Source organism: Lichenostomus cassidix, chromosome 7 (assembly GCF_008360975.1).
Source record: "Lichenostomus cassidix isolate B80296 chromosome 7, HeHo_3.0, whole genome shotgun sequence".
NCBI lineage: Eukaryota > Metazoa > Chordata > Aves > Passeriformes > Meliphagidae > Lichenostomus > Lichenostomus cassidix.
Genome location: NC_139488.1, coordinates 15,623,774 through 15,651,732, shown reverse-complemented (window position 1 = coordinate 15,651,732; position 27,959 = coordinate 15,623,774). Strand labels below are relative to the sequence as shown.

The 27,959-nt window shown below is 41.1% G+C and overlaps 3 protein-coding genes across 3 annotated transcripts in view; 2 read left to right on the top strand and 1 right to left on the bottom strand.

Moving 5' to 3' along the window:
* Window positions 1-12,097, top strand: part of HNRNPA3 (heterogeneous nuclear ribonucleoprotein A3) — a 31,787-nt gene extending 19,690 nt beyond the window's left edge. Inside the window, exon 14 of the transcript XR_014853456.1 lies at window positions 8,343-12,097. The gene's annotated coding sequence lies outside the window, so the exon portion shown is untranslated. The remainder of the gene's footprint in view (window positions 1-8,342) is intronic.
* NFE2L2 (NFE2 like bZIP transcription factor 2) lies at window positions 25-22,128 on the bottom strand. Its single transcript, XM_085066360.1, has 5 exons — window positions 21,910-22,128; window positions 5,371-5,640; window positions 5,120-5,215; window positions 4,432-4,611; window positions 25-2,435 (listed from the first exon to the last, which is right to left on the bottom strand). Exons 2-5 carry the CDS (start codon window positions 5,635-5,637, stop codon window positions 1,227-1,229), a joined length of 1,752 nt encoding a protein of 583 aa, XP_084922486.1. The 5' UTR covers window positions 5,638-5,640; window positions 21,910-22,128; the 3' UTR covers window positions 25-1,226.
* Window positions 21,529-26,687, top strand: LOC146434611 (uncharacterized). The gene is made up of 4 exons (XM_085065642.1): window positions 21,529-22,190; window positions 22,245-23,721; window positions 24,308-24,733; window positions 26,593-26,687. The coding sequence occupies exons 1-2, from the start codon at window positions 21,529-21,531 to the stop codon at window positions 22,963-22,965; spliced, it is 1,383 nt and encodes a 460-aa protein (XP_084921768.1). The 3' UTR covers window positions 22,966-23,721; window positions 24,308-24,733; window positions 26,593-26,687.
* Window positions 26,688-27,959: the final 1,272 nt, after the last annotated feature.

The following is a 27,959-nucleotide window of genomic DNA, read 5'->3' as shown; positions in this document are numbered from 1 at the left end:
AAATCACTTCAGATCAAGCATGCCTTTTAGAAGTTTCATAGGGAAGAAGATACAGTTTTTAATGTTCAGATCAACATGTCTTACAAATTATGCATTTTCTGTATTGAAAAAAATCCAAAATGATCAAGTGCAATGAGCTCCTCTGAGTAGTGAACAAAACAATGCTATTTATTTGCCCATTTTTCATTCTTTTATAAATAATAATTTAAACTCCACAAAGCTTTTCAATTCACTGAGCAGAGATTCCAAACAGTGCAGGTGGCTGGCTGCTAGTATGCTGTTTTTCATCAGCACCAAAGTAACAGCAGGGCTAGTGACGCTCACTGACTGAAGTCAGAGGCACAGGACTGCATTGCTAGGAGAATTGCTCAAAAGTGTACAGAAATTCTAGCTGGAAAAAGGCATAATGCTGACAATGCCTTAAGAGATTTTAAATGCCTTTGGAGAGAAGAGCTCATGAATTTACAGAGTGTTCAAGGAGGAAAACAAAAATGTAAGCTTAGCATAGACTTGAAACTTTGTGTTACATGATCTTCCAAAGGATATTAAAATGACACTGGATGAAGCCTTAGTAATGCTGACACACTGCTGTGTGATTGGTTATTATGCACATCTGTTACATGAAGAGTTAGCCTTAGAAAACTAGCGAGGATTTCTCTTCTTTAGGGAGAGAAATGTGTATGGAGTTAAAAAAGTTCAATGAGCTGATAAAGCAAAATCAAACACTGCCAGCTTTTATACTAAATTAATATATTAAATACAAAGCAAGTATAAATGCGTAAGAAAAATGGGAAACTACAGCATATTTATAAAAAATATCAGAAGCCATCCTGGTTGTCTTGCAAGAAATTATATTTAGAAGGCTAAAATCATTTTATATATATATATATCAAATAAATCTATGAATATAACAATAGATAGGAACAGTACATAAATATGGCATATTTAAATATTTACATATATATGGAAACTAGTCAAAGTGGTGCTATAAGAAGGAAATGTCTGTTATAAAAGTCAGATTAAAAATTTTGTATACACCCATCTGTATTGCATGATTAATTTTCAAATTTCATCTTCCATAAACTAATTAACAACTTTAAAATTGTCATTGCATAGACTTACTTGACAAATATTGCTTAATTCTGCCTTCCACCTCACAGTACAAACTATCGTGATAATGATACAAAACCAGTAACTCAGAGAACAGTAGCCAGCTGTACTGCCCTTCAGAGTTTAGTCCCCGAGTTCCTGCTCTTAGGAACAAGAAAGACATTGCCATCTCTAGTTTGCTGCAGTGAATATTCACTAGGAGAGTAAGGCTTTCCATCTTCATCACGTAGCATGCTGAAGACCTCAAGGTACAAGGTGGTGAGTTGCTTTTTCATTTGATGAAGGCTCCTGTCATGCTCTCCTTTTTCCTTAAGCAATTTCTCTTTCTCATCTTTTAGGTTACTCAAATCTTGCTCCAGTTCTACTATATTTTCCAGTTTTCTTTTACGGCAATTTTGAGCAGCCACTTTGTTCTTACCTCTCCTGCGTATATCTCGAATAAGCGTAAGCTGGGCTTCACTGAACTGCTCTTTAGACATCATTTCATTGAAGTCATCAACAGGGAGATTGATGATTTTTTCAACAGGAAAAGGGATCTGCAGAGCTTTTGCTCTTTGCTCATCTCTTGTGAGATGAGCTTCAAGGCGGCTTGGAGGTTTATCTTTTGTGAACGGAGCTTTGGGGTGGCCGGGAGCAGGAGGGGGTTCTTTCTTTGGTGTGGCTATACATGGCAAACTTGGTGTTTGAGTGTTTGGCCCTATGGAAGAAAACACTTGATCCTGCAGGTGCAAAGAGTATACACCAGCATTGCTGTGCAGCATGATTCCAGAAGCACTATCTGTGTCTTCCATTTCAGAATCACTGCAACCCAAAGTCTTATCTGCATAGGCAGATGATTCCACAGAGTGTTCTGGCGATGCCACGCTAGAACTTGCATTCAGTGAAATACCAGAGTCAGAATCGTTACATTCTGCTCTGGTCCCTGAGTGGTTGCCATTAAAAGCTTTACACAGTGAGAAGTCAGAAAGATCAATAGGTTCACTTAGAATCTCGGCCAGGGATTGACTGATAGTGTTCGTTGCTGCTGCATCACTGTTTGCCTTTGTATCAATAAAGGTGCTGTAGAAATCCTCACAGAAATCAGGGTTTGAAGGGGATGTGTCATTTAAAGAGTTCACACTCAGCTGACTGGTGTCTTCTAGTGGCAAAATGCCTGAAAAGGGGCACTCCATACTATCCAGGAAATCTGGACTGCAGTTAACTTCTTTTTTCATCGTGGGTAATGAGCTGCAGTAAGTGTAGCTGTTGTGCATCTCTGCTGGCTTGGTTTCAGGACTTGTGATTGTGCTCACCTCAGCCAGGTTATCACTTTCGATGTTCAGGCACTAGATGGGAAATGCAAGGGACAAGTTGAGCAACACATCTCCAATTGATAAAACCCTTTCCTATAACCCACAAGCATTAAATAGCTATCAACATGGACATAAAAGGGGTATCAGAACACCACTGTAATCTAGATGACTACAGCACACTTGTACTGTGGAGAGGCAGTCGAGGAAGATGAGAGATACTGAAGCAACAGCACAATGCAAATTGTTCTGGATAAAGCTATTTAGAGCAAGAGAGCAGAGCCTCTCCCACTCAGAGCAAGATGCTGAAGACACCCATTCCAGCATGTTATGGAAACTGCATGGAGCTCTCCTGTTCTGGTAGTTGGTGGTGGGGATCCTGGAGCTGCCAGGTCTGAACTTCTCACAAGCACCACTGCTAGGAATGGCATGAGTACAGAAATGTAAAATTCCTGAATGAGACCTAATGAGCATTACTACCAAACAATTACTTCTAGCACTACTAATTTCATGGCATGGTTCCTCAAAACCAAGATTCTTCTAAGATTTACTGAATGAAGCAGTTGTTCAGCGCAGAGCAATGTAATTCTTGGTGAAGTAAGAAGAGTACTAACATGGAGCCTGGCAAACACAGGCTCAGCTGTGTTAGATCAGCTAACATTTAGATCAGCTGGCTAACACCAGCATGAGCATCCCACTGCTCCACTGCTGGACTTTCCTGCCTACAAGAACAACATACTTTCCAGTGGGGTGGCAGTTGCTTAACTGAAGCTGAAATAAGCAGGTCTGCTGTCCCCCAGGTAATTAGGTAAAAAGTGATTCTGTTTCTCTTAAGAAGGGTCCATACACTGATTATTTAACTAGAGGTTGTTCAAGGCTTAAGCTAAGATTTTGAATGTCAGAGCTCTACTTTTCCATTTCTCCAAACACAATTTGTAAAAGGCAATGCTCTCAATTTAATTATCTTTTCCAGAAAATTATTCAATTACTATTCAGAATTGTTGCAACAGATTATTTTGTTTTGGTTTCTCACATATTTTCACCATCACTGCTGCCTCTTCACAGCCAATTGCCCTTGTTACTTATGTGGTGTCCTTTACGTCTAACAGAGTAATAAGGTTAAGAAAACTAGAAAAAAATTGAAAAATAAAAAAAGAGGAAGAGAAAAGGTGGAGTGGCAGGAAAAACCCAATTCCTGCAAATTTTCAGTTTATTTTTCTGAAATGTGATTCAGATTTATGGGGACTCTGCCAAGCAATCATCTCTTGTATTAATAGCATAAAGTAGAGCAGCATCATGCTGGAGAGCATGATGACATTCCACAGTAATATATTTAAAAATAAATTTATTCAATTTTATAGTCAAATATAATGAAAATATCAATAGAAATATAAGAATAGGATAAAAATCCCTACATAACCTCAGTATTGGCAAAGTGAATTTTTTGTTCCTTTGAATATCCAGTTCATGTACATTACATAAGCTGTTCTTACTGAATATATATAAACAGCATTTATATCAATATACCTCTTTTGTGTATCTAAATATATATTCTATATCAGCTTTAAAAAACCTTTTCCTTAGATAAATGTTGAATGCAAAAGCAATCATATTCACACAGACACTGCCAAAAAAAACCCCAACATTTCCAATAATACTTGTGAAAACAATTCTTGTAGTAGATCCACGATTCAGAAGTGTCCATTTTTAAGCAGCTGAATTTTAACAATGATCACACTGTAACAAGCTGCACACAGAGGCAAACAGTGACTTGCTAAACATGAGGAAGTTCTGTCTGAGAAGTGTTTCATTAAGGCTTATCCGTAAACAACTCATTTCCTTCTTTCCACATGTTTTTCAAGGTACTCATTTTGAAAAAAATTAAAGCTTATATTGAGTTATAAGCACCCTACAGGTGTAGAATCCAAGTCATAATCACCATCTGTTCAGATGCTATTGTACTGCCTTCTCCAAAATACCATAGTCCTCCAAAAATATCATGCTTTGTTTTTCAGGTGCTTATCATACTAACCTGTAACTCTGGAAGGGACAATAATTCTTCCCAAACTTGCTCTATGTTCTGCATATTCTCTGCATCAGTGGGTGGTACTAGATCAGGGGATTCAGGTGGCTGAGTTTGGTCAGAGGAAACGAGAGCTGGGCTGCTATCGACCTGAGCTGGAACCAGTGACTGAAATGCAGCTGAAGAATCCTGAAAGGTTTAAACAAAGAATTAAAAAGCTGAACAGTGATAACTAAAAAACCCACTCAAAAAAATGGATTTGCATTGTCCAAAGCTCTAGCATTTCTGCAGGAAGAAAGAGATAGGTATTTCCTAAGAAAAGCTTTTTTTCTGTAAACAATGGAATAATAAAAAAATATTCCCATGAGAAGTGTTTTCATATTAAAGAAAGAAATAGGGAAAAATGTAGAAAGTGGCTGATGAAGGGCATGGAGCTCACAGTGCCAGGCCTGGTGCCCTCAGCTGGCCTTGATACAGAGTCCTGGCTGTGCCACCCAAGAAGGGACACAGGAGCACCAACCAAGCATGCCACTCCCTCCACACACTGCCCTACTCACTGCTTTACTCTAGCTGCAGCCAGATTGAGGAGAAAACTCAGATCACAAATTAGTCTTATGCTGAAGACAAATCTTAGAGAAGACATGAGGCTGACCCCATGGAAGAGCACCAATGAAACCACTGTATCGTCCATTTTTACCTCATGCTCATCTACAAATGGGAATGCTTCTGCCAAGAGCTGCATGCAGTCATCAAAGGACAAGGCCTCTGCTTCTGGTTTTGAAGGCTCTGTGGTCTAAATAGGAAAGTTGTGAAAAAACGTTAATATTTGAGTAACTGAAGATCTTCCATTACAGCAACACATGCAAATTCATTTTAGGCAGCCACTGGCATTATGCCTTCCTGTGAATGGAAAAAGGGTTAAACACACTCCCAAACACTGGAGTTTACCTGTGAGAAAACAACGGGTGGCTCAGTATTTTCTGACTGAATGCACTGAGCTGGCTGCACAGGAACAAATTCACCTGTCTCTTCGTCTAACTCCAGCTGAGCCAGCAAGGCTTTCTCCTGCTCTTTTTGGAGCTGCTCTTGTTTTTCCTTTTCAAGTTTCTTCTGTTTCTCGAGTTCATACTCCTTCTGTCGCTGAATAGAATCAAAAACTTCACGTCTTGCTCCAAGGTCTATATCTTGCCTCCAAAGGATGTCGATCAAGTTCATGTCCTGTAAAAGAAATACTTTTTTAAAGCAAGTTCCTCCCCAGCAGAACTGGTTTAGAACAACAGCAAAGCTTTTAATCTCTGTGTCAGATGGGTAGACTCATGTAACTGAGGCTTATTCTTTTAATCCAACAAAATTTTCATCACAGAGTCCATTGTTATCAGACAGCTAACAATGACCTAAGTTTCTTGGAAACAAGCTACCCCTTGCACCTGTAGTGTTTCAGAAGACAAATGAAATTCTGCTATTTAGGGAGAAGCAATTGCTTAATACTATTTGCTTTGGCTATAATTACTTTTAATTTATTGCATTGGGGTTTTTCTATTGGGGGGGAGGGCAAAGAGGTTAGTGGATTCTTTTGTTTTGCGGTTTTTTTTACTGTTCAAATAGTCAGTGTTTTTAGGGCTGAAGTCTAGAGTATTTTCTTCTATGAAGGAAACCTAACACCCAAAACTTATCAATTTGTATGCCATCTGATAGAGAATTTTAATACCTGGTAGCCACATTTCTCAGATAGGTACATGCCAACCATTTAGCTGGTGCCTGGAAGTTTTTGATTTAACATCATGTTTCATTATGCTTAAAAATACCCTTTGGGGTAGCCCATGAAAATAATGTTCAGTTTTGGGCATCCTCATCAGATTAACACACTGCAAGTAATACACTAAACAATGCATTTCATTTAAACAGAACCTTCCTGATTCACTCAGCAGCTCTACACCCAAGGTATAATTTTTTTGTCATTATATCAAATTAAAACATTCCTTTCTCTCTAAAGGTTATTTTCAAACAGAGAAGCAAAGTAACCTGAATGCCAACTCATGCTGCCATTCTAAATGATCACGTCTGTACAACAATTATGGCAAAAAGCTTTAGGCCAAGTCCACATTTGAACAAATCGATTCAGTGTCTCATTTCACGTGGTATGAATGACTTCTACTAATAAATAAAAATATGTATTTTTACTAAAATTGGGTAGTTACGTAAAATGTCTTTGTATAACACAGAGCAGGCACTTCCAAATCTAAAACATATTAAATATACTTTGCTGGAAGAGACCAAACCTGGCTTTAATGGCCAGCAATGAAGAAGCTGATATTATTACAGTGGCTGCCCAAGACAATGTTTGGTCTTTCCAGATTGGCAGGGTAAAACGAACTAATTAAGTTCTGCAGTAATTGGAGATACTGCAATATGGTATAGCTTCATTAAGGGCCAGTAGTTTACCAGCTGCTCAGTGTCTCCTTCTGCAGCAGATCCAAAAGTGTTTCCTAGTCTCTGAGCATTTGCAATATGTTCTGGATAAAACTGCAGGATCTGGATTTTAGGGCATGCTTCTGAATTATGCATTTACAAAGCACCATTAAAAATGTGACTCAAAAGATTTTTTTGTGCGTGTGTGTGTATAATGCACAAAGCTGTGAATTTGCAGAGCTGTTTTCCTCCCTGAGTTGCAACAGACTGCAGCACAAGAATATGAGAACTGCTGCTCAGTTTCAGGTTAAATCATGAAAAACAAAATTGAACAAAAAAAAAGAGCTACAGAAGGCAGACCACATTTTCCTTAAAAAGAAAATCCATGTAGCCTTAGCACAAAAAGATAAGACACAGCTAACATATCTTTCAGCCCTTCTACTGGCAATGTTCATTATTGAAGTAGGTAGCTTTGGGTGCTGCCTCATTTGTGGGATGTCTCCAAACACATTAGCTGACCAAAGAAAATGCTGTGGCTGTACACTGCTGCCTCTGTGTGTGCAGCAGTCAGTTCAGCAACCAGGATTCTTTTCTGAATGAATATGCTTGCGTGCTTATCAGGATTGTCAGGATCTTGAGCTGTTGTCTAGCAAATATGACAGCACTGATTGGCTCCTGTCACCATTTTTCAAGGGACCATATTTAGGTCAGTGTCTCATATCTGGCAGAGTTGAGCTTTGCCAAACAGTGTCATGCTCTACCCTGGAAGGCAATGCTTGTTAGGAGCATATTTTTTATTTTACCTAGTTGTTATATTAGTGACATTTAAAACCAAAAAGATGGGTTGTTTTGTTTTTGTTATTCACCATATAACTGGAAAAGAGCCCTCCTATTTTCAGTTTGAAAAGTTGTACATAAATACAGAAATAATAGTCTTAACTTGGAATAACAATTCAACTAATTACACTTAACATAAATGGGCTACATGGAGGAAGTGTTCTCCTGGTCAATATGCTGATATGTATTATCTAACAGCACACTGATTTAAATATTAACCTGCCACTTAACACTTATCTATACTTTTAGCCAATGCTTTTAGTAACACTGCCTTTTTCAAGAAAAAGAAAAAAAAAAAAAAATCTGGTCATTAGTCCAAAGCCTCAGGTCAAAGTTAATGGAGTCAACGTTGACCAGTGATTCACCGAGGAATGAATCACAACCACAAGCACGAGGTAATGGCAAAGAACTCCTAAAAAAAACCTTACGGTCTAGAACAAACATTTTGCAATTTTGTTCCTTCAGCCTCCCCACAGTCTTCCTCTTTAAATTATTTCCCTGCCTTGTTGAACCCCAGCACACACTTACACAGGAGTACCCACACAGGCAGGCACTCTACTTTAGCTTCATCACTGAAGCAATTTTCCCATTTTACTGGGAAGGTATACCAAAAGCAACTGTGTGCTTGATACCTGGAGTGTTCAAACTAAAGCCATTAAAAGCTGTTCCTGCAGGAAAGCGACCCGCTGGTTTTTAGATGCCTCAACATGATGTGCTAGTCTCAGAAAGACTCTTTCAGAGGGACAAGTGAGCACAGATTGGCATCTAAACTGGAACACGTGCCCCGAGAGTCCTGTGAAAGATTCATCTGACCCAGAGCTGGCTGCTGCCCTTCAGAGCCACACTGACCACTTCCCTGAATATCAGACATAGTTACTGCAAAGGCACCAGCCTCATGTGACAGCCTCCACAAGCAGCCACTTGTTCTTTCCTCCGTTGTGCAACTTCTTGGATTGCATCAGAGGAAGCGATGGGCTTGGCAGAGCCAAGAGGCTGCAGAAGAGCCAGGCCTGTGCCCAGGAGGGATTGCAGAGTGGTGCTTCCCCCTGGCCTGGAGCTCAGCTCTTTCTGCTGAACACCAACGCATATTTCCCTAGGGGGAAATACATTATGAGGTTCAGCTTGGGTATTACTGCTGCCCAACATTTTTAACTTCAGGGAAAATGGTATGGGTTTAATATTTGTCCCAAGCAGACAAAAAGTGACTCGGTTTTGGTTATAATATTTTCTTCATAATTTTGTAGACAGAGAAACAACTTCTCTCAACAGACAACAAGCTTTGCTTTCCCATGATCCATGTAAGCAGGAGGTGCCTTGTACTGATGGTTTGACTTTTCTGTTCATTTAGTGGTATGCTCTTCCCAACCACATTGATAGCTTAGTTTGGACATATAAAGGCACTTTTAATAAGATAAACATAAATGTTAAACAATTCACATTAAGCCACCATCTGGACCCCAATGGAAATTTTCATGTTTTAGATTTACATATCAGCATTTGCCATCTGGGCAGAGTCTGTTATACATTTTATGAGAAAATCTCTGACTACATTGTAAAGTTTGACAATTAACTCTTATTGCTCCTAAGCAAACATTTGCAGAAGGGTAAACAAAGGAAAGAGACCCTGTTTTCATATAACTTCCACAGACTGACTTCCGTGCTTTAAAGAAAATGCTAATCTTTTGTTTCATCCCTGTCTGGTTTATCTGACCGGCTTTGGTGGTGTTTGGAAACTAATTTACAGGTAGCATTGCTAGAGTGGAAACATCAGCAGCACAAGTGTCAGAAGAGAAACAAGCTGGTACCTGAGCACCTTCAACCCATTGTAAACTATCCCCTGGATACAGAGCACAATTGTGGGGTTTGTGCATTTACTGAAGTCATGCCTTTTGCACCATAGAGATAACACAAGCAGAATATTTCACCAGACAAGGATTTGTTTTCCTTTCCCATGATCTGTTAGCACCTAACCCCAAGAAGACAGATGATTTCACTTGCCAGCATGAGTCAATAGAAAAGCAACAGAATCAGTGGCTGTGGCATCAGCAGGGAGCTCACACCAGCATTCCACAAGGAGCAGGAAAACTTTCCTACAGCTTCCTCACAGAAAGAGACATGGCAAAGTATCCCTCAATCCTTATCTGCTTTCCAGAAAGTGAAGGGAATGAACAAAAAAGCACCTTACATTTTTGGTTTATTAAAAAAAATGTATCAGAAATGGGGCTCAAAGACCTAAGATAATGAAAAGGAGGCCATCAAGTAACAAGGCAAGTACAAGAGGAGCTGGAAGCATCTCAGCACTTCAGAAAAGCACAGTGGAATCAACAGCTGAATACCTTCCCCTCATTATCCTCTGAGGAACTGATTTTGTTCAAGTCGTTTTTAAGAATTATTTATACATAATTTAATGCTTTCAGATGATCTCTGCATCTCCATAACTACTGTTTGGTTTTCTAAATCTTTTTCAAGGTAATTTACTTAATTACAGCTTACAGTTACAGAAAAAAAGCTCTGGACACATAAGTCTCATGCTTAAGAGAAGGCACAGAAAGCAGCTAAAGTTAGCCCAACACCATAACTTATTAAAAACAATTGAGAAGAACGGGGAAAAGGGAATAACAGAAGTTACTTACACTGGAGGGCAGAAGGGTACAACAGCAATTTCAGATGTCTGAATTCAGGGTTTGGAAGTGTGACAGAACAGACAGCTGTCAAACAAAGCCTCATGACAGCAACCTGTGATTTATGAACGTACAAGGTCATATCCCCAACCGCCCTGCAGAGCTGTCTGCTGTCCCATATTCTCCACCAAGACCTTCTAAGAAACGTGGGAGGAAGCAAGGTGCTTGGATGGATGTAAGGGGGTGTCTTTTTCCTGTCTTTTGTACATGTGCCGCTTAACACTGGTGTGACTGTATTGACACTACACCAGCACGTTTTGAGACAACACCAGCCTGCTTCTCTTTCTCAATGCCCATTTGCTCTTCCTGGTCCTAAAGTCTTTGGATGCCTGAGCCACAAAACACTCTTAAAGCCCTGGCAGGCTAACTTACCTAGGAAAAGACTCAAAAGGGGTTGAAAAGCCCTAGTGATATTGCAAGAGAATTTTCAGTCCCTGTCCATATAAATAAGCCTGTTAAATGCGGTCCATGCTGACCATGCGTCTTGGGACATTCTTCTGCCCAACAGAGCCAGATGAGATAAGATCAGTTCCTGAAATGTTAAGTGTATGTATGCAAATTTCTATTTTCTCCTAACACACATCTCATATGGGACTGCACCTCCCACTGTATTCCAGCATGCTCTCTTCATAAAAGGGTACCTACCATCTAAAGAGTCTTGGTTTCCAGGGGCTGAATGGAGTCTGGACTGGTCCTGCTTCAATATACTTAAAAAAAAAATAAAAAAAATAGAAATCCCCAACCCACTGTTTCATTTGCTTGGCTTACAGAAAGCGAAATCTTAAGTCTGACATTGGTACTTATTTTCCTTGTCCAATACCTGATTTTTCCAAAGTTATCCCCTAGTACTGAGGATCAGATCTATCATGCATTGTATCTGCTCCAAATTCCCTTATTTCTGTCTTAGCCAAAAGGAAAAGACAGAGTTAGATCTAACATAGTGAACTGATGACAATGAGTTTTTCTTGAATAAACTGAATTATGTGCATATTTGAAAATGTTACACTGGCTGCTCAGAACAAGCCAAAAATGGCCATGGTTGTCACCTCACTTCTTCAAACTCAGTCCTAAAACTCTTGACAGCCCAGAGTGCTTTCTGGAACACCCATATCTAAAGCAATGAGCTGTAAATGTTTTCAGAGCTTTGCTGTTTTAGTCATAGGTTTTGTTTTTTTCCTTTTCAGTCTTAATTATATCGTGTTAATACAATTTTCACTTTTCCACAGTATATTTGGCTGGTAGTGCTGTGGTCCCTTCCACTCAAATTCTGAATCCCTCTTTCAGCTTAACAGAGCTATTGACTTGCTATTTCTTTACTCTATCTTGCATCAGCAGCATTACAAAACTATTACGTCAATAGGCACAAAAAGTTAATATGTATTCAAGTTACTATCTATTACACAAGTTGCATAATGAAATTGGGAGGCTGGCAAAAATACGGGATTGTTTTCTAAGAGTGGGTTAGTCTGTCTATTTGCTTTTGCATGATTGATACATCAACAAAATTCTGCTGTGCTGCCCCAACAAGTGAAGTGAGCAATTCTGTTGTGGCTGACTTTCTAACTGTTGTCTAATCACCATGTACTATACCACATAACTCCATTTTGAAAGGTATTCAAACAGCAGCCATCTCAGATAGACCAGCTTTTCCTGAAATGAAATACAGCTTTAATGGCTTTATTTGTGTTTGGGGGCTTTTTTTCCTGCCAAGTTAAAACTGCATCATAATAAAATAGGCTTTTATTGAATTTTGTCATTTATACAACAACAACAACAAAACCTACATCTAAACAAATAATATAAGAAAAAATATTGCTGATATTTTAACCACAGGAATACAAAAGCCTTTGTGTCCCACTTTACTTTTTATATTGAACTTACAGTAATTGAAAACAGTTACCTGTTAAATTATTATCTTCAAGCTATTCTGCTGTTCCCAGCCAAACATGTACTCTGTAGACATTGCCACAGGATACTCACTAGTTTATACACAAGAGGATTTGTTTATAATAATGGCTCAGTCATCTGGGAAACATGATCCAGTCAAATTACAGCACATTCTTTTGTCCAATGAAACAAATCAGGGAGCAAAATGAACATAGGAACAGAGAAAAGAATCTAAAAATCTGCAAATAACATTTATTATGTTGTATAAATTTTGGGTTATAACCTATTAGTCACTATTTTGATTTCACACCTTTTGGAAAAGCAGGTTTCAAACCAAACATGAAAACTGTGCGTTTGTTAGAGGGTCCATGCATTCTCCAGGATTATTCAGAATCTTTCTTGTACTACACATTTTCACTGCAGTGGCATCTTAGTGTAAAACTGCCATTTCTAGCTGTCATTGTGCTGATGGCTTGGCAAGTTCCAGGTACAGCACCAGCTGGGTCATTACAGCTGCACTACAGCCTGGATGTGGACACTGCGTGCTCTAGTACTACGGGGAGGCACATCTTGGCAACTTTCACCTCACTGATCTCACAGGCAACTTACTTTGTTGTTGTTTTTTGTGGACCAAACTACAATGGCAAGCAACGAGAGTGTCTGGGTGAGGTAGAAAGCAATGAGGTTCACCAAATGTCCTGCCAGCACATTCCCCGCAGCCCTTGCTCAGAAACACAGACATCTACTCTGTAAGGCTGCATCAGGGAAATTCCATACAAACACCTCATCAGCCAGGAGCACTATCTTGAGACTAAAAGCTTAAGACTAGGCTTGCAGGCAACAGTGTTTGCTCCAGATGTGCCCACATCTGGCAGAGTATGTAGGTATGCAGTTCCCACTGCAGTCTGTGGGGCACAGGTGTTAAATACCCTTGTGAGCCAGTCCTGCAATTAACGTGCCCTTTGCACATACATAATCCATACTGACAGTGCTGGGAATTCAGTGTCAGTGCACAGCTCTGACTAAATAAGCAGGGTCAGGGGGTTTTCTGAGTGTTCAACCTCGAATGCACATATTTAGTTTCTGCAAGGGGGGAAAAAACGAAACCCAGAAAAAAGGCCAAAAATACATTGCTATTCAACTGCTCACCACTGGGCAGTACAGAATCATAAGAGATTTGAGAAAGGGATACCCAGTGGGGCACATTTTAGCTGTGGTGGCAATATCTTTCCAAAAGAGTAATTTGTGGTTAAATGACACTGTGAACTTAATTTGATGCTATGAACAGCCTTCATTAGTGACACACTTCAGTCAATAATAATAATAATAATACCATTCAACTGTGCACTGATGACCAAAAATGCTCTCCCTAAATTTACAAAGCATCATAGAAATCATTACTTAATTTACAGGAAAGGAGTTTGTATAGCTTTTCCACTTTCTCTAGCCACACCAAAATACATGAGTTATCCTTCCATAGAATGAAGCAAGTGTAGATTTTACTCATTTCCTTAAGCACTTGTAATCCACACATTTATCTGCAAAAAGCAAGCCTCTAAAAGTCATCAGCCCCCACAAAGGCTTCAGGAAGCTCTTCCACATGAAGGTCTTGCAAAGCTAAACAACTACATCAGAAAGCTCAGTAAGGGCCAACAAGTCAGGCATCCATCTGCCAATTTATTATTTCTGTCCACAATGACAGCTTTTGCTTGAAAAAGGTAAACCCACTGAGGAAGTGAACAATAATTGGGTAGGAAACTGAAGCTTTGTCTGTGTGGTCCATTCCAGCCCTCACTTTTCAATTTATAAATTCTGAAAGCAAAAGGATCTAACTCATCTTCCAAGGCATAAACCAGACCAGGCAAATGGCTTTATACCTGTTGCCAAAGTAATGCTCAATATCTTCAAAAGAGCAACATAACTGCAGAACTCAACCATCAAACCATTTGTCCTTACATCCAAATCAAAAGCCTCCACTGTCCACCACTTTCCTTGGGGCTTCTTCCATGTCTGTCCCACAGGAGTATACAGTAGACTCATAGCCCATTTTATCAAAAATTCTCATCCCAAGTTTCATTTTGAATTTAAAATAATTCTATGGATCTGACCTTAGTGACAGTGTTTCAATATAATTTGAGGTGGTGGCTTCCATTCTTCACTTTGCCAACAAAAAGAAACTCTGAGAGACAAAAGATGTCTAGAGATGTACACACGAGTTGTCAGCTGAGCAAGAATGCCAAGAGTGGTCAATGAAGACCAGATTCCTGAAGGGGTAGATGATAAAGGATTACAAATCAAAGCAGAAAACACTCCAGGGCACTACAACATTTCACTGAGTCACAACAATTCATACTAGTTGAAGAATTAACCTCATAACATTCTGGTTCAAATACTAAAACCAACATTCAAAGCACAGTAAGAGAAGTCATTGTGTTGTAATTCTGTTACAACCTACACAGCTATAAGGCACATAAATATGATGTGCATTTCCATAGCCAAATAATTAAATTTAAATAATTTGGAAGACCAGCTGTCAGAAATCACTATTTAGATTCAAATATAAGTTCTGGTTTTCATATTATGCTGTTTACTAGCACCATTTTTGTTACTGACTTACTTCCATTTTCATCTTTAGCTATCTTAAATCCTACTTGTTTCAAAAGTTTACTCAGGTTTGTTTGATTTATTTTATAAATATCAGTGGGACAATCTTCCAGAAATTCCTCAGCTGACACAGATCTGCTCAAGACCCATCTACAGTAGAAACAAAGCCAAGCGTGAATACAATTCTGCATTATAAAACACAAAACATGTCCATACATCTCATGTCAAGCAATTCACAGCAGATTGCACCAGGGTCTACAGTACGCTTGTACCAAGGACACTTCATGACTCCATTATCTGCACAGGTGCAGACATATCAGTGACTCCTGTGATAGTGGTGAAGATAAGCATTACTATAACAAGCTGGGGTGAAATACTCCCCCTGACACATCCTGGATGACCTCTGTTGCTACAGTCTCCATGTTCTCCATCCAGCCATGAAGCGTCTGAAAGTCCTACCCATCTGAGCTGAGCTGCACCAACCTTCAGAGCCACCCACTCCTCCCTGCCATCCTCTCTTGTCCATTGTTCTGCCACCCATCTGATTGTGGAACACGTCATCTGCTCACATAACTGCACGCAATCCAACTGGAAATACCCTGATTTAGAACAAAATTCAGCCTTCTTACCCAACGCACATAACTCAAGCAAACAGTTCCCAAAGGCAGAAAGAAGAAATGAGGTGCCCACGCCCAGGCAGCCAGCTGCAGAGCAGACATTAAAACTGGCCATGTTACACGGGAGCAGGCAGCATTCCAAGTGCCAGACCTGCATCAACCATGTGCTGCCTGGGAATTCTGATGGGGAATCTCCCAATAGGGAGCCCCAGCAGCACAGGAATTGTTCCACTCTAATGACAGGAAAAAGCAGGAAGACACTAATTTTACCGCAAGGGTTCAAACAAACAAGAACCCCCAGGTTTTTTTTATCATAGCTCTTTACAGCAAAACGGTGGTGATGACCCGAGCAGGAAGCAAATCAAAGTCACAGCAACTTTTCATGTAACTCAGCTGTTGAAAAGTCACTGCTTTAACATTTTATAGGTATTAATTTTCAAACACAGCAAATAGACACACCCTTAATCATAAAACAAACCTCCTCTTATAGGCACGCTATCAACCAAGCTCCTTCTGAGTCAATTTCTCACGTATGCAAACTTTGTTTCGCAAGCTGTCTCCAGGAGTGGAATTTTTGTTATACTTACAAGAGACAGCATGTAAAAATCAATACAGCAAACAGCAATAAAACTTTGAAACTGTGAGACAGAAGTGGGGGCATGGAGGAAAAAGCTGATATCTTTACATTTCATAGCAGTACAGAAGATACTTCCTTAAAAAGTTTTAAAGTGATGGTTTCAAACTGATCTTACATAACGTGTTGCTGCAACTTCAATCTTAAAGGAACTTTCTTTCCCTTTCTCTTCTCTTTTTTAACTAGATTGCTCATAATAATACTGTAGAAGTTAGGCTAGAAGTCCAACTGCAAGACATGTACAAGGTTGGGTGGTGTCAAGTCCCTCAGCACTGCAATAGCATCAACAACAAAGACATACCTCTTGAAATAGTTTCGTTTATCTGTTAAGATAGAGAACATTAATAGTCATTTACAGTACCTTCCAAATTACTTTGCTAAACAAACACTGTTTTGTATTCCTTCCTCCCAGTATAAAGACTGCAGCTAATCAGGCCAAAATCAGAAATCTGAACTGACATGATAAACTTGAACTGTGTCCGTATTACATAAATTGCATGCACAAAAGTATATTTTCTAAGCTATACCCATACTACTAAAGCTTTGCCAATTAGTACTTGTGCTAGGGTTTAGTAATATACTACTGAGCAGCAGTTACACTCTGCTGGTAAAACAATGCTAACTTAACTTTGAGTTATTTACGTTCTTATTATCTCCTAATAGCTTTCCAAGATCTCCAAAACAGCGCATCAAAATATCTAATTATTTTAAAGTGAATTTTAAAGTGAATATTAATATATAAATTAAGAGGCAAATACAAAGCCAATGCAATGACACATAACACTGAAATATCAATGTGTCAGTTAAAGAAAACAGAGAAAATATTTCACCAAGAATTCAAAATGGCAAAAGACAGAAAACAGAAGACCCTTCATAAGATAAAGAAAAATATTCTTCTCTAAAGCAGTCAAATAATGAAATACTTTTATCCTTACTAGATGTTGTCACAGTCTGCTTGGTTACCCAAATTAATATTTAATTTAAATGTATGGTGCCAAATTAATACCTAATTTAAATGTATGCTTCTGAGAGACTTTGCTTCCATTTGAAATGGGCAGCTGGCATATGCATGTCAAAGTAAAACTAAAGTAATATTAAAACAAGATAATCTGCTGGGGAATGTATTTTTTTATTTCCTTATTTTAAAGAAAGGCAAAGAAAAATTAAGAAATATGTATCTAAAAATCACAGAAACAGAAAATAGCTGTCCCTGTGCTTGCTTCACTACTGTTCTGCACAGAGCAGTAATACTGCCCTTTTTACTTTAGAAGAGCATAAGTGCTCTAAGATAATTAAATTCTTGCTACTGCCAATAGCTTTGCTTTTCCCGCACAGAAAGCAGCTACTTTGTAGGAAAGCTAAAAGTACACACTGCCTATCTTTACCTGAAATGCATTTGGCAGTATCTGTTTCAGATAAGCTTTCTGTGGTTTTCAGCAGTTTTATCCACCACAGATAGCACTGCTGCCTCAGTTCTCACCGCTGGTTTAATTGTTTACCTTAATAAAATAAATATGCCATAAAAGTATTACAGTTGAGCAACCCTGAGCAGCATTGTAGTTCACTGTGTATCAGCTATGCTCGGATAACACAAATTCAAAGTCATGACTTCCAACTCCTCCTCCATGACTCTTCACTGGTCTATACTGAAAGATTGCAGAGGTAGCAGATGAAAGTGTTTTCTAAACCAATTAAATCAGTTTATTGCTGAAAAAGAACTAAGCCGACCAATGTGCCATATTCTTTCCCCTTCACCTAAAGCTGTAGTCTGTGGCACAAAGTCCAGCTTTGGTATTATACACTGGAGCAGAAAGCTGAACAGACTTCAAACCCTTTCAAGTTCTCTAGGAATGTGCTATATTAAAATAATAGGTTACTTAGGGATGGAATGAGATAGAGGCCAAAGCAAACTTTAACCAGGTGATTAACCTGGAGACTTCGCAGGACTTCTTGCTGGCTGCAACTCAAGCAGCAGGGGATTAATATTTAATTCATGCCAACAAGTTACTGTCTGGACTTGTACTGCACTGGCCTCAGCCCAGACAATCACTGGAAATACATCACACTTTCATGAATTAGCCTAATTTTAGAGAATGGTTTGGTCATTTTAAAGCTAATCTTTATAATTGCAAAGAGAAAAAAAACCTAAATAAGCAGTGTTCTAGATATAAAACTCAAACTAATTTCTTCTTCACAATGAATCAGATACCCAGTGTTACAGGTACGAGTACAGTTGACATCAGTTACTAGCATCTTCATCTGGACTTTATATATTTTCTCTTCCTCCCCAAAGTTTACCCATCTCTGAGCCTGCAATTGACAATTTTCATTCTCCTTATAAAGTCCTCTGCATTCCAAAAACTGTCAATGACAAACTCCAACAGCTTTTGCTGTTCTGGGTTTTCTTAGTTCTACTGAAGGAACAAACACAACAAAATTTTACAACTATGCATGAAAAACTCTAGTAAGGAATAGTATGAATTGACTTTACTTAAAACAAATACTTCACTCAGGTCCTCCCACTTCTAGTGTTCCTCAACATCACCTCACAAAGACCAACATATTCTACAAAGGCATCTGAGATTCTTTTAACAAAGTGAGTGTGCCAAGGTGCTATTGCTACGTTCATTTCAGTCAGGATCACGGAAGTAGCAGTACCTATCAAACAGGTATTTTTCTGCTTTGCAAATTTTAGGGGTAAAGAAAGCAAAAGAAATCAAAAGGGTATTCAGGTGCAACAACAGATACAATAATAATTTTCAACCATTTCCTTGTCTTTCAGGGTTATACATAAGCTACTGCATTCATATTCAGCGTGAGTGTTATACCATCTCTATTTTTTCAATTAAAAATGAAAAAGAAAAAAGAGACAGAAAGGCAAAATTTATTTTTGCCCATGAACATTAGTGAGAAGTGTACACAAACCTTCCCAACCACCCACACAGTCCTATAAAAACATCTTGAGTTCTTTAAAGCACACAAGAACATCCAGCTGCCCTCGGCTTACAATGAATGTTCTTTTTTGTTACAGTGTGGTCTCTTTCAAACATTTCCCAACAAATTTTCAAAGACAATCTCTTCTCCAACTCTGAGTACTAAAAATTAATTTCTTCAAGTCAGATAGTCAGGTTTTCTGAGACAATGAACTTGCACTTCCACCAATTTCCAGTGCAATTGTAAATTCTTGTCACATTTTAAAGACAAGCTACAGAACAGGATTCATATAATGGATATTTACACACTAACAATACACAGTTAAGTGTTCTCCTGAATGGATTGACATAATCAGCTCCTTCTAGGCTACATCCATTTCAGCCAACATACTGCATTGCATTATATCTAACACTGGCTTAACAGAAAGATATTTTGTCAGTTTTGAAGGAAAGAAAGCTCTACCAATACAGCTTGATATCAAGGTGACCCCAGAACTATTGGGAGCGTCAAGAGAAATGCATTTTTACTTAAGGAAGTGCTTGTGATACTCTCTCATCTACTTCCTGCAAACCTGTGCTCCATTTCTGTAGATAACAATATTTTCAGAAATATGGGCATTTCTGAATTTTATCCACACAGGTACTTGAATAGATATATCTACAGATATGTTGCTCAGATATTCCTATTTAATAAGGTTATTAAATCTCCTTATCAAGAAACCAAAAAAAAAACCAACAAAAAGAAAAAAAAAAAAAACCCAAACCAACAATCCAAAAATCAAAGACGTGTTGCTAGCCCTGAGTAGTGTACTTGTTTGACTTGCCTGCAGAATCTACCATCATGTGAAAATGACAGGCTATTAGAAAATAAAAAATAAACCCACTCACTTGACAATTTAATGCAGCATGTCAAGAAAAAAAAAGTATGTGTAAGTCTTCATTAAAGCCCTTTAGACTGAAGAGATCACACTAATTGAGCTGGAGGCTCTTCAGGACAGCTCCCTAGGTAGAAAAACCCCAACAGATACACTTACATGGCCACTCTCTTTGTCTACTTGGTTTTGCCAGTTGTTGCACTTAGTCTTACTTCCACTCTAGTGCAACCCACAGCTTCATTTTTTGTGTTGGAAAGGGAATTCTTTTTCCCCCCGTCACGTTGTGAGGCTCAACTTTTTATTACTGAGGATCTTGTTGAGCTTTTCTACAAGGTTACAAGCAACTGTTTCAATAACTTCAAACTCACTGAAGAGAACAGCTACTATGTTCTGCCTTCACAAATGTGATTTGACACGAGACACTTGTTCCATTGCAATCTTTTCTCTTGGATGGTCTGAGGTCTGTGTGTAATAGGCAACATTCCATTTCACCTCTGTATACAGAGGTGCATCCTATTTCCAGGCAGAGAGGTACAACAAGGGAATACTTTTTACAAGAATATTGCAGACAATAGCTCTGCTAACTGCCACAGAAGTACAGAGCTGAAAGTGGAGATTTTACATTCTGGTTAAGGAGTCTGATCAGTCCCTGCACACTCACCTTTACTGCTATGACAATTGCTACAAGGCACACAGACACTAAGAACTTGTACTGTACTTGCACTAATGCACATCCTTCCCATCTGTTGGCTTGCAAAATGGGAGGGGCTAAATGCATTTTGTGTTCCCCCTTGTTCATTTTGAGTGAACATTTTACGGTATGTACCCTTTTTTAGAGTATGTGACTTTTCCATTTAATGAATACATTTAGAACTATATGTCAAAGATGACTATAGGTTGCTATCTAAAAAACACAGTGCCTTTTCAAGCTAGGTCTGCAAGAGAAGAAACCAGCAGCTGCTGAGTTCAGATAGGAAAAGTGCAACAGGTGGCTTAGTAGAAAAGGTTTGACAAAGCAGGCAAACGAGTAACAAAAGCAAGGTTTCTGGAAGCAATGTCACAGTGGATTGGGGAAGAAGGTACAAAAGCAGGTTCACAGGAGTTGGTCTGTCAAGAGTCCCTCACGAATGAGACCAAAAATGCCTAGATAATATAAACAAAACCAAATTCACAGGGCGCTTACACAGCACAGGCCAAGACAGTGATTTTTGTTGCAGTATTTTCCAAGAAACCAAGGAGGCAAGGTGGAGGTCATGGCTGTGCTACCCAGGGCTAGAAAAACAGATGGGCCAAGCAGAGCTGTGAGCGGTCCAAGACTCAAAAGGAACTGAATCCAATGAACAGCAAAAGGTACACCAATACTGCTAAAGTGATAGTACCTGTAGGAAGCACCCACTCATATATCCTAAAGAATGGACAATGTTAAAAGAATAGAACTGTATAGCATATATTGTACCACCACACACTGGAAGAGCATCAGAACACCTGAGTCTTGATTTTGCATCATGAAAAGAATTAAAGCAACTCTAGAACAAGTTTTAAGTATTACTTCTTTAAACCTAGCATTTTGTTGATAAGGATACGTTTCCGCTTAAAAGCCTAAGAACAGCACAATTATATAAACTTATAATGGAGTTCAATTATGTTTTCAGTTATTCACTCAGCTCTTGTGCAACTAGTTTGCAACGCAACAGTACCGAAGTTCCCCAGGCTTCGAGAGAAGAGGTTCCGCAGCACATGAGTACAAACCGCAAGCACCCTGCGCCCCAGGACACTGGCCTGGCAGAGCCAGCCCGGCTCCGGCCGCTCGGTGTCGGAGCGGGGCGATTCCAGCGGCAGAGGAGCCGGGGGAACCCCGGTATGGGCAGCGCGGCGGGGCTGCTCGGGCTGCGCCTGCGAGGCTCATCCGCGCCCGAACTCGAGCCCGGGGCCAGCCCGGGACAGCGCGGGCTGGTGCGACAGCCCAGCAGCGGGCCCGGGCTGCGGCAGCGGCAAGCGGCGGTAACTCACCCGAGTGCGGGGCGGGAGCGCTCCGGCCCAACGGGGGCAGCTACTCGAGGCTGCGGCCGGCACGGGCAGCCCCTGCGGCGCCGGCACCCCCGCAGCCGCTCCCTCAGGGGCGGCTCGGCGGCTCGGCCCCTCGCCCTGCCCCGGCCGGCCCTCCCCGCGCTGCGAGGCTGCGGGCGGCGGCTGGGGCGGCCCTGGCTGACCCCGGCCCGGCCCGGCCCCGCGGAGCGCAGCGCCCGCCCCTACCGTGACTCAGCACGTTCCGGGGGGCGGGGCCGCCACACGTGCTCCGAGGGCTCGTGACGGGCGCCCCGCCCCTCGCGCCCGCCGGCCGGCAGGGCACCCGGGGGTGCGGGGCGGCGGGCAGCGCGGGCAGCGCTCTCACCTGCGCGGCGGCGGCCCGCTCGATCTCCATGCCGCGGGGCCGGGGCGCACGGCGCGGTCGGCACGGCGCAGCGGCTCCTGGCCCGGCACCGCCCGCCGCTTCTCTCGGCGCTGTTTGGGGACGGGACCGAGCCGGGACGGCGGCCGCCCCCGCGCTCCGCCCCGGCCCGGCCGCGCAGCCACTCAGCGCCCTCGGGACCCGCGGAGGCGGCGGCCTTCCCGGCAGCGGCGGCGGCCGTGCCTGGTACCTCGTCCACGCTCCTCGCTCCCGCGGCCCGGCGCTCGAGCCCTGCGGCCCGCCGGCAGCCCCAGCCCCGGGTGTGGTCGGTGAGTGGAGGAGCGGCCCGGCTCCGGGCGCGGCCCGGTGAGCTCGGCGCTGGAGCAGGGAGCACGGCCGGGAAGCCGGCGGGCAGCGCGGAGGGACGGCAGAGGCCCGGGAGCAGCCCCGTGAGGGCCGGCTGCCGCTGTCGCTGCCGCGCCGGGGAACCCGAACGAGCCACCACACCGCACCGCACATCGGGAGATTCGGGGCCGGCACGCACAAAGTGCTTGGAATTGGTAGCTCCAGTTTGGAATTGGGGCGAGGTTCCCCTCAGAGCGGCAATGTCACTAGTCCTGACACCATCTTGTCAACTCTTTGCCTTTTCCAGCTATTTATTATGCAACACGTATTAATAACACGTCACAGCCCTCAACACGTACTCCTCAGGAGTAACAAAGCACATGCCAGAGCCCTAAAAGTAAGGGGAATGCTTTAGAGCAGACAGGCCACAGGCCGGGATCCTTACTCCAGTATCACTTACCAAATATTGCAGTGTCTTATCTTAAAGCCCCTGTCGTCATATGGTAAATGGCATCACTCAGAGAGCAAGCTGAATTCCCCTTGAAAATACAAGCAGCAGCCAAATAGTTAATCTGTTCAGTGTGCTGAATACCACTTTGAAAAGGGTCTGACACTGTGTGTAGCTGGACTGACAGTACATGACAATATATACATTTCAGGTCCCTTGGTCCCTCCTTGAGCCCACTTCTGAGGCTACTTTCAATGATCTAACACAACTAAATGTTATGGAATTAGGACACTCTTACTAGACCTGATAAACGTCCCTGTTCCTTTGCAGGTGCTTTCTTTCTGTGCTTTGTAGCCAGGGTGCTGAGCTGGGTCTCGCTCAGACCCTGCTTTGGGTATCCACAGCTGCTGAGCTGTTGGTACCATTTAAATAGAGCTAGGGCAAAGATCTCATTTTCAGGTTTGCCCTTCAAGGTACAAGAGTGTGACTTTACAACATAAAAAATAGCACAAGTGTATAAATTTGATATATCTCTATAAAAGTTCTTTGCACCTTCACATTGCAGGTGCATGTCTACCCAAAGATGTTGCTTGCTGTAATTAAATGAAATTGATATCTCCCTTGGAAGGAAGAAGAACCTGTAATTTACGTAGATTTCTGATAGGCATATTTGATAACTCTACTAGATGTAGGAGAAGCACTTCCCTTACAATGAAAGTTTAGTTAAAGCACATCCATGGAGCCACTAACCACATTGTGGAGGTCTAAGCAGAAGATGTGCTGAATCAGACTTAAGTATATTGAAGCAGCTCTTACGATGCTATGGCTTTGATTCCATGGAGGTAGAATGCATGGTGACAATGAATCATTTGTAATGGAAAACAAACAGCAAAATTTAAAGTATATTCCTGCATATTATTTTTATAGTACCACTTTGTTCTGGGGTCTGAAAGTAAACCCAAGTGAATCCAACTGAAAGGACTCTTGTTGAAGATTCTGGAGACACTGAAGCAGACTGTTGGAAGTTAAAGAACCTTTTGAATGCAGGTGCTGCCAGCTCCTTGCAAATTATATTTTTATTAAGTACCAGCTTTTGACTTTTTCAGTATTATAAAAGAAACAGTAAGCAGATGACGTTAGCACAAAAGGAGCAATACATAATGTCAGTGAATGAAAAAGTGCTGTGAAGCTATAAAAGTGTCTTTTCTGTGTGCTTTGTTTAACAGAAAACAAAATAAAAGGATGTGTGAATCTTAGGCATTGGCATAGGTCGTATCATAGTGCAGAAATAGTATGCAGAGGCAAGCAGCTTGCTTGGAGCCTGGGGTGAAAAAAAAAGGCAAGGACACTTTCTGGTCAGGCCAGATAAAAGAGCATTGACTATATATTTCATTTGTGTTCCTTACTTAATTTCTTTTCTCCTTTCCTTATCTTCATCCCTTGTGCTCAAGCACAGCAGCACTTCATTTCTAATGAGAAGGCAGTCATCCAAAAATCAGCTTAATGAAAATGCTGCATCTCACTGCATTATTCCTGCTGTACACTGCTGAGGAATGAGGGAGCTTCTGAAACAAAGTACCTGCAGGACTTCTGTGATATTGTTATTTCATGTCATCAGAAAATCTGAAATACCTGGAAACACAGATTTGTTTGTGAGTTGCCCTTTACAGATTTTTGTATTGTAATGTTTTGAGGAAAATGTTTTCAATTAACATTGCATCTTTTTAATCTGGGAGTTTATTTGGGATGTACTAGCATCCCCATATAGTATCCATGGAGGAATATGGCCCCACATGTAGTGCTCTAGTCTCTGCTTGTTAAGTATGAACTTTTCACCACAAAAGAAAAATCCAAATGCTTTTCCATTTGCCGTATTCCTGTCTGTATACATTCATTCACATTATAAAAGGTACATAACCTATTCTAGATGTATTGACACTCATTATTGCAATATTACATCTATGCAAATGAGATATACAAAATTTCTCAGAAATTCAAAGCAGCTGAAGCAGTATATTCAAGAACAACTCAAGGTGGTATTTTACAAAGAGGATAAAGAACTTTTTATGACACATATGATTTTAAATGTTTCCTCATTCCTATTCTTGCATTAGACTTTTTATCAATCATAATATTTAGAAAAATACTTATTTTATTATCAGAATTCAGATATATTTTAATATTTTTAAAATAACTTATGCACATAGCATTTTATATTAATTTATATTACAATATTTATGAAACCTCATAGTGCCACCTGCTGCTGAAAAACAAACCTTTTAAAAACTTGCTTGGTTGGGTACCCTCAGATTAAAGGGCAATGGAAGAAAATATCTGTTGAAATAACAACTTTCAAACCTCTAAAAAATGTTGGAGACATGTCCTGACTTGCCAAGTCAGCTTCAGTCACTGAATTTCTGACCTTTCAACCAGTGACTATTTTGACTGAAACTCTAATGAGAAGTGACTCTGAGGATCTGGGATTTTGACTAGAAGGTTTTTTTTGATGTTACATTTTTTAATAAATAATTTTATTTTAAAATTAGTCCCTGTCATGTCCTTAGAAAAACACTGATGAAAGGAATCAGTGAAGCAAAATTTATTTTTCACTCAGTGGTAAGGAGACATGCTGTGTTTTACAGAGTTCTGCAGGAAATGTAAACCAAACACCCTGGAATTAGCATCACATGTGACAAAAGCTCTGTTCCCTTCTTACATCACAGAGTCATAAGATGGGCCAGAGATCCCTGCTTGCTAATTGGCATAAGACAGCATGTTTTCAGCCACCATGGTTGGAATGCATCTTCCCTAACCCCTAACATCTAAAAGTTAGATGAGGTTAACATACAATCTGAAGTACAGAAACTGGTCCTTTCATCTCTTCAGGGAGAAGACCCTGTCTCTAGGACTAGTGAAATAGTTACCACAGGCCTACAACCTTTGCCCACATCCCAGACATTAATTATGGGTTATGATCTCATTCCCAGGAACCATGGAAATACAGGAAGTGGTAAGATTTTGTACAAGAGTATGAGTAAGTAGAATATAGACCCTTAATCTTCCTGAGGAAAATTCAACTGTAAATTTGACTCAGAGGAGTCAGGAGCAGTTGGTCTTCGGCTGGTACTTGTCTCATCCTGTAGAATAAGCTGACATTGATATGATTTGAATGCGTGATTGTCGGAGTTTCTGTCTTGTTACGGCTTGATGACTTAACCTTGGAAATTAACTCCTTTCAAGTTGAAAAGTTCTTGAGAACAATGCATTAAAACAGATAAAACATAACACAGGGATGTTTTAGCTATTGCTGAGCAGTGCTTGCACAGTGTCAGGGCCTTCTCTGTTTCTCAGGCTGCCCCAACAGGGAGCTGGGAGGGGACACAGCTGAGACAGCTGACCCCAGCTGACCACAGGGATATTCCAGACCATATGATGTTGTGCTCAGTATATAAAGCTGAGAGAAGAAGGAATGAAAGGGCGATATTTGGACTGGTGGTGTTTCTCTTCCCAGGTCACCAATACCTATAATGAAGCTCTGCTTTCCTGGAGATGGCTGAATGCCTGCCTACCTATAAGAAGTGAATAAATTCCTTGTTTTGCTTTGTCTGGGTGTGTGGCTTTTGTTTTGCCTATTAAACTGTCTTTATCTTGGCCCACAAATTTTCCCACCTTTTGCCTTCTTATAATCTCCCCCATCCCACTGGACATAAGCGAGCAGGTGGCTGTGTGGGGCTGAGCTGCCCACTGGGGTTAGACCACGACAGTCCTTTATTGGTGACCAACTTGGAGCTCAAAGGGTTGAGATAACGACTGGTTTGAATGGAGATTGTTAGACTGAATTTATATCTTAGTGCTATTAAGCCATTAATTGCCAGGGTGCTGTGCTTGCCATAGGTCTTGCTTGCCCTGCTGTCCATTACTCTAGAGCTTGTTAGTGGCTTCTTTTCGCTCTGGCTGTTTGCTGTAGGGCTTATCATCTCACCCAGCTGTGCCTGGGAGCATTTTGATAACAGCCGTGGCCATGTGCTGGGGCTGGCCCATGGCCTGGTCATCACAGCTAAGCCAGACAGGCTGCAGCTCCAGTGGCAGCTCGAATTGAAGGGACTTGACCTGTGGATAAGTCCGTGCAGGAGCAGGACAACCTGAAGTGTGTGTGGTTGTGGATAAGAGCACGTTGGAGCAGGAGCATCTGTGGCCATGGATATGTCTATAGCACAGCAGGTGCACCCCTGACAGACTGTGGGCCCTGGATAAGGCTGTGCTGGAGGAGCAGTACCTCAAAGTGCCTTTGGCTGTGCCTAAGTCCAGGCCACGTCAGGTGTACACTGGAGCAGGTACACCCCTAAGGGACGGGAGTCTGTGGATAAGTCCACACTGGAGCACAGGCAAGGAGAGGAGTCCAAAGGGACCAGAGATGGAGACTGTAATGGGTACACCTTTAAATTTTTGTAAACTATCATCTGAGTTGCATGGTATAGAATTACTATAGCAGGAACCACTGCCAGTGGAGAGCAAGCCTTGCAAGGAGTGGTGCATGTGCAGCAGTGACCCGACCTGAGCTGGCTTTGGTACCCAGTAACTCCACACAACACAGCAGCTCTCCGGTCCTGAGTGACCACCAGAACAGATGGAACCTAATGTCATAGACTAAATTAATTCAATGGACATTTTCTGGACATTTTACAGGGAATGGTGTCTGTGAAGATATCAACGGGTGGGAAAGAGGAAGGTGGCTAATGAGGACCTATTGGATAGTATGGGACCTGAGCGTGATGTAGATGTAGAGAATAAGGTGTGGAGATTGTACTGGCTATGGCTGGGATAGAGTTAATTTTCTTCATGGTAGACTGTATGGTGCTATGTTTTGGATTTGTGATG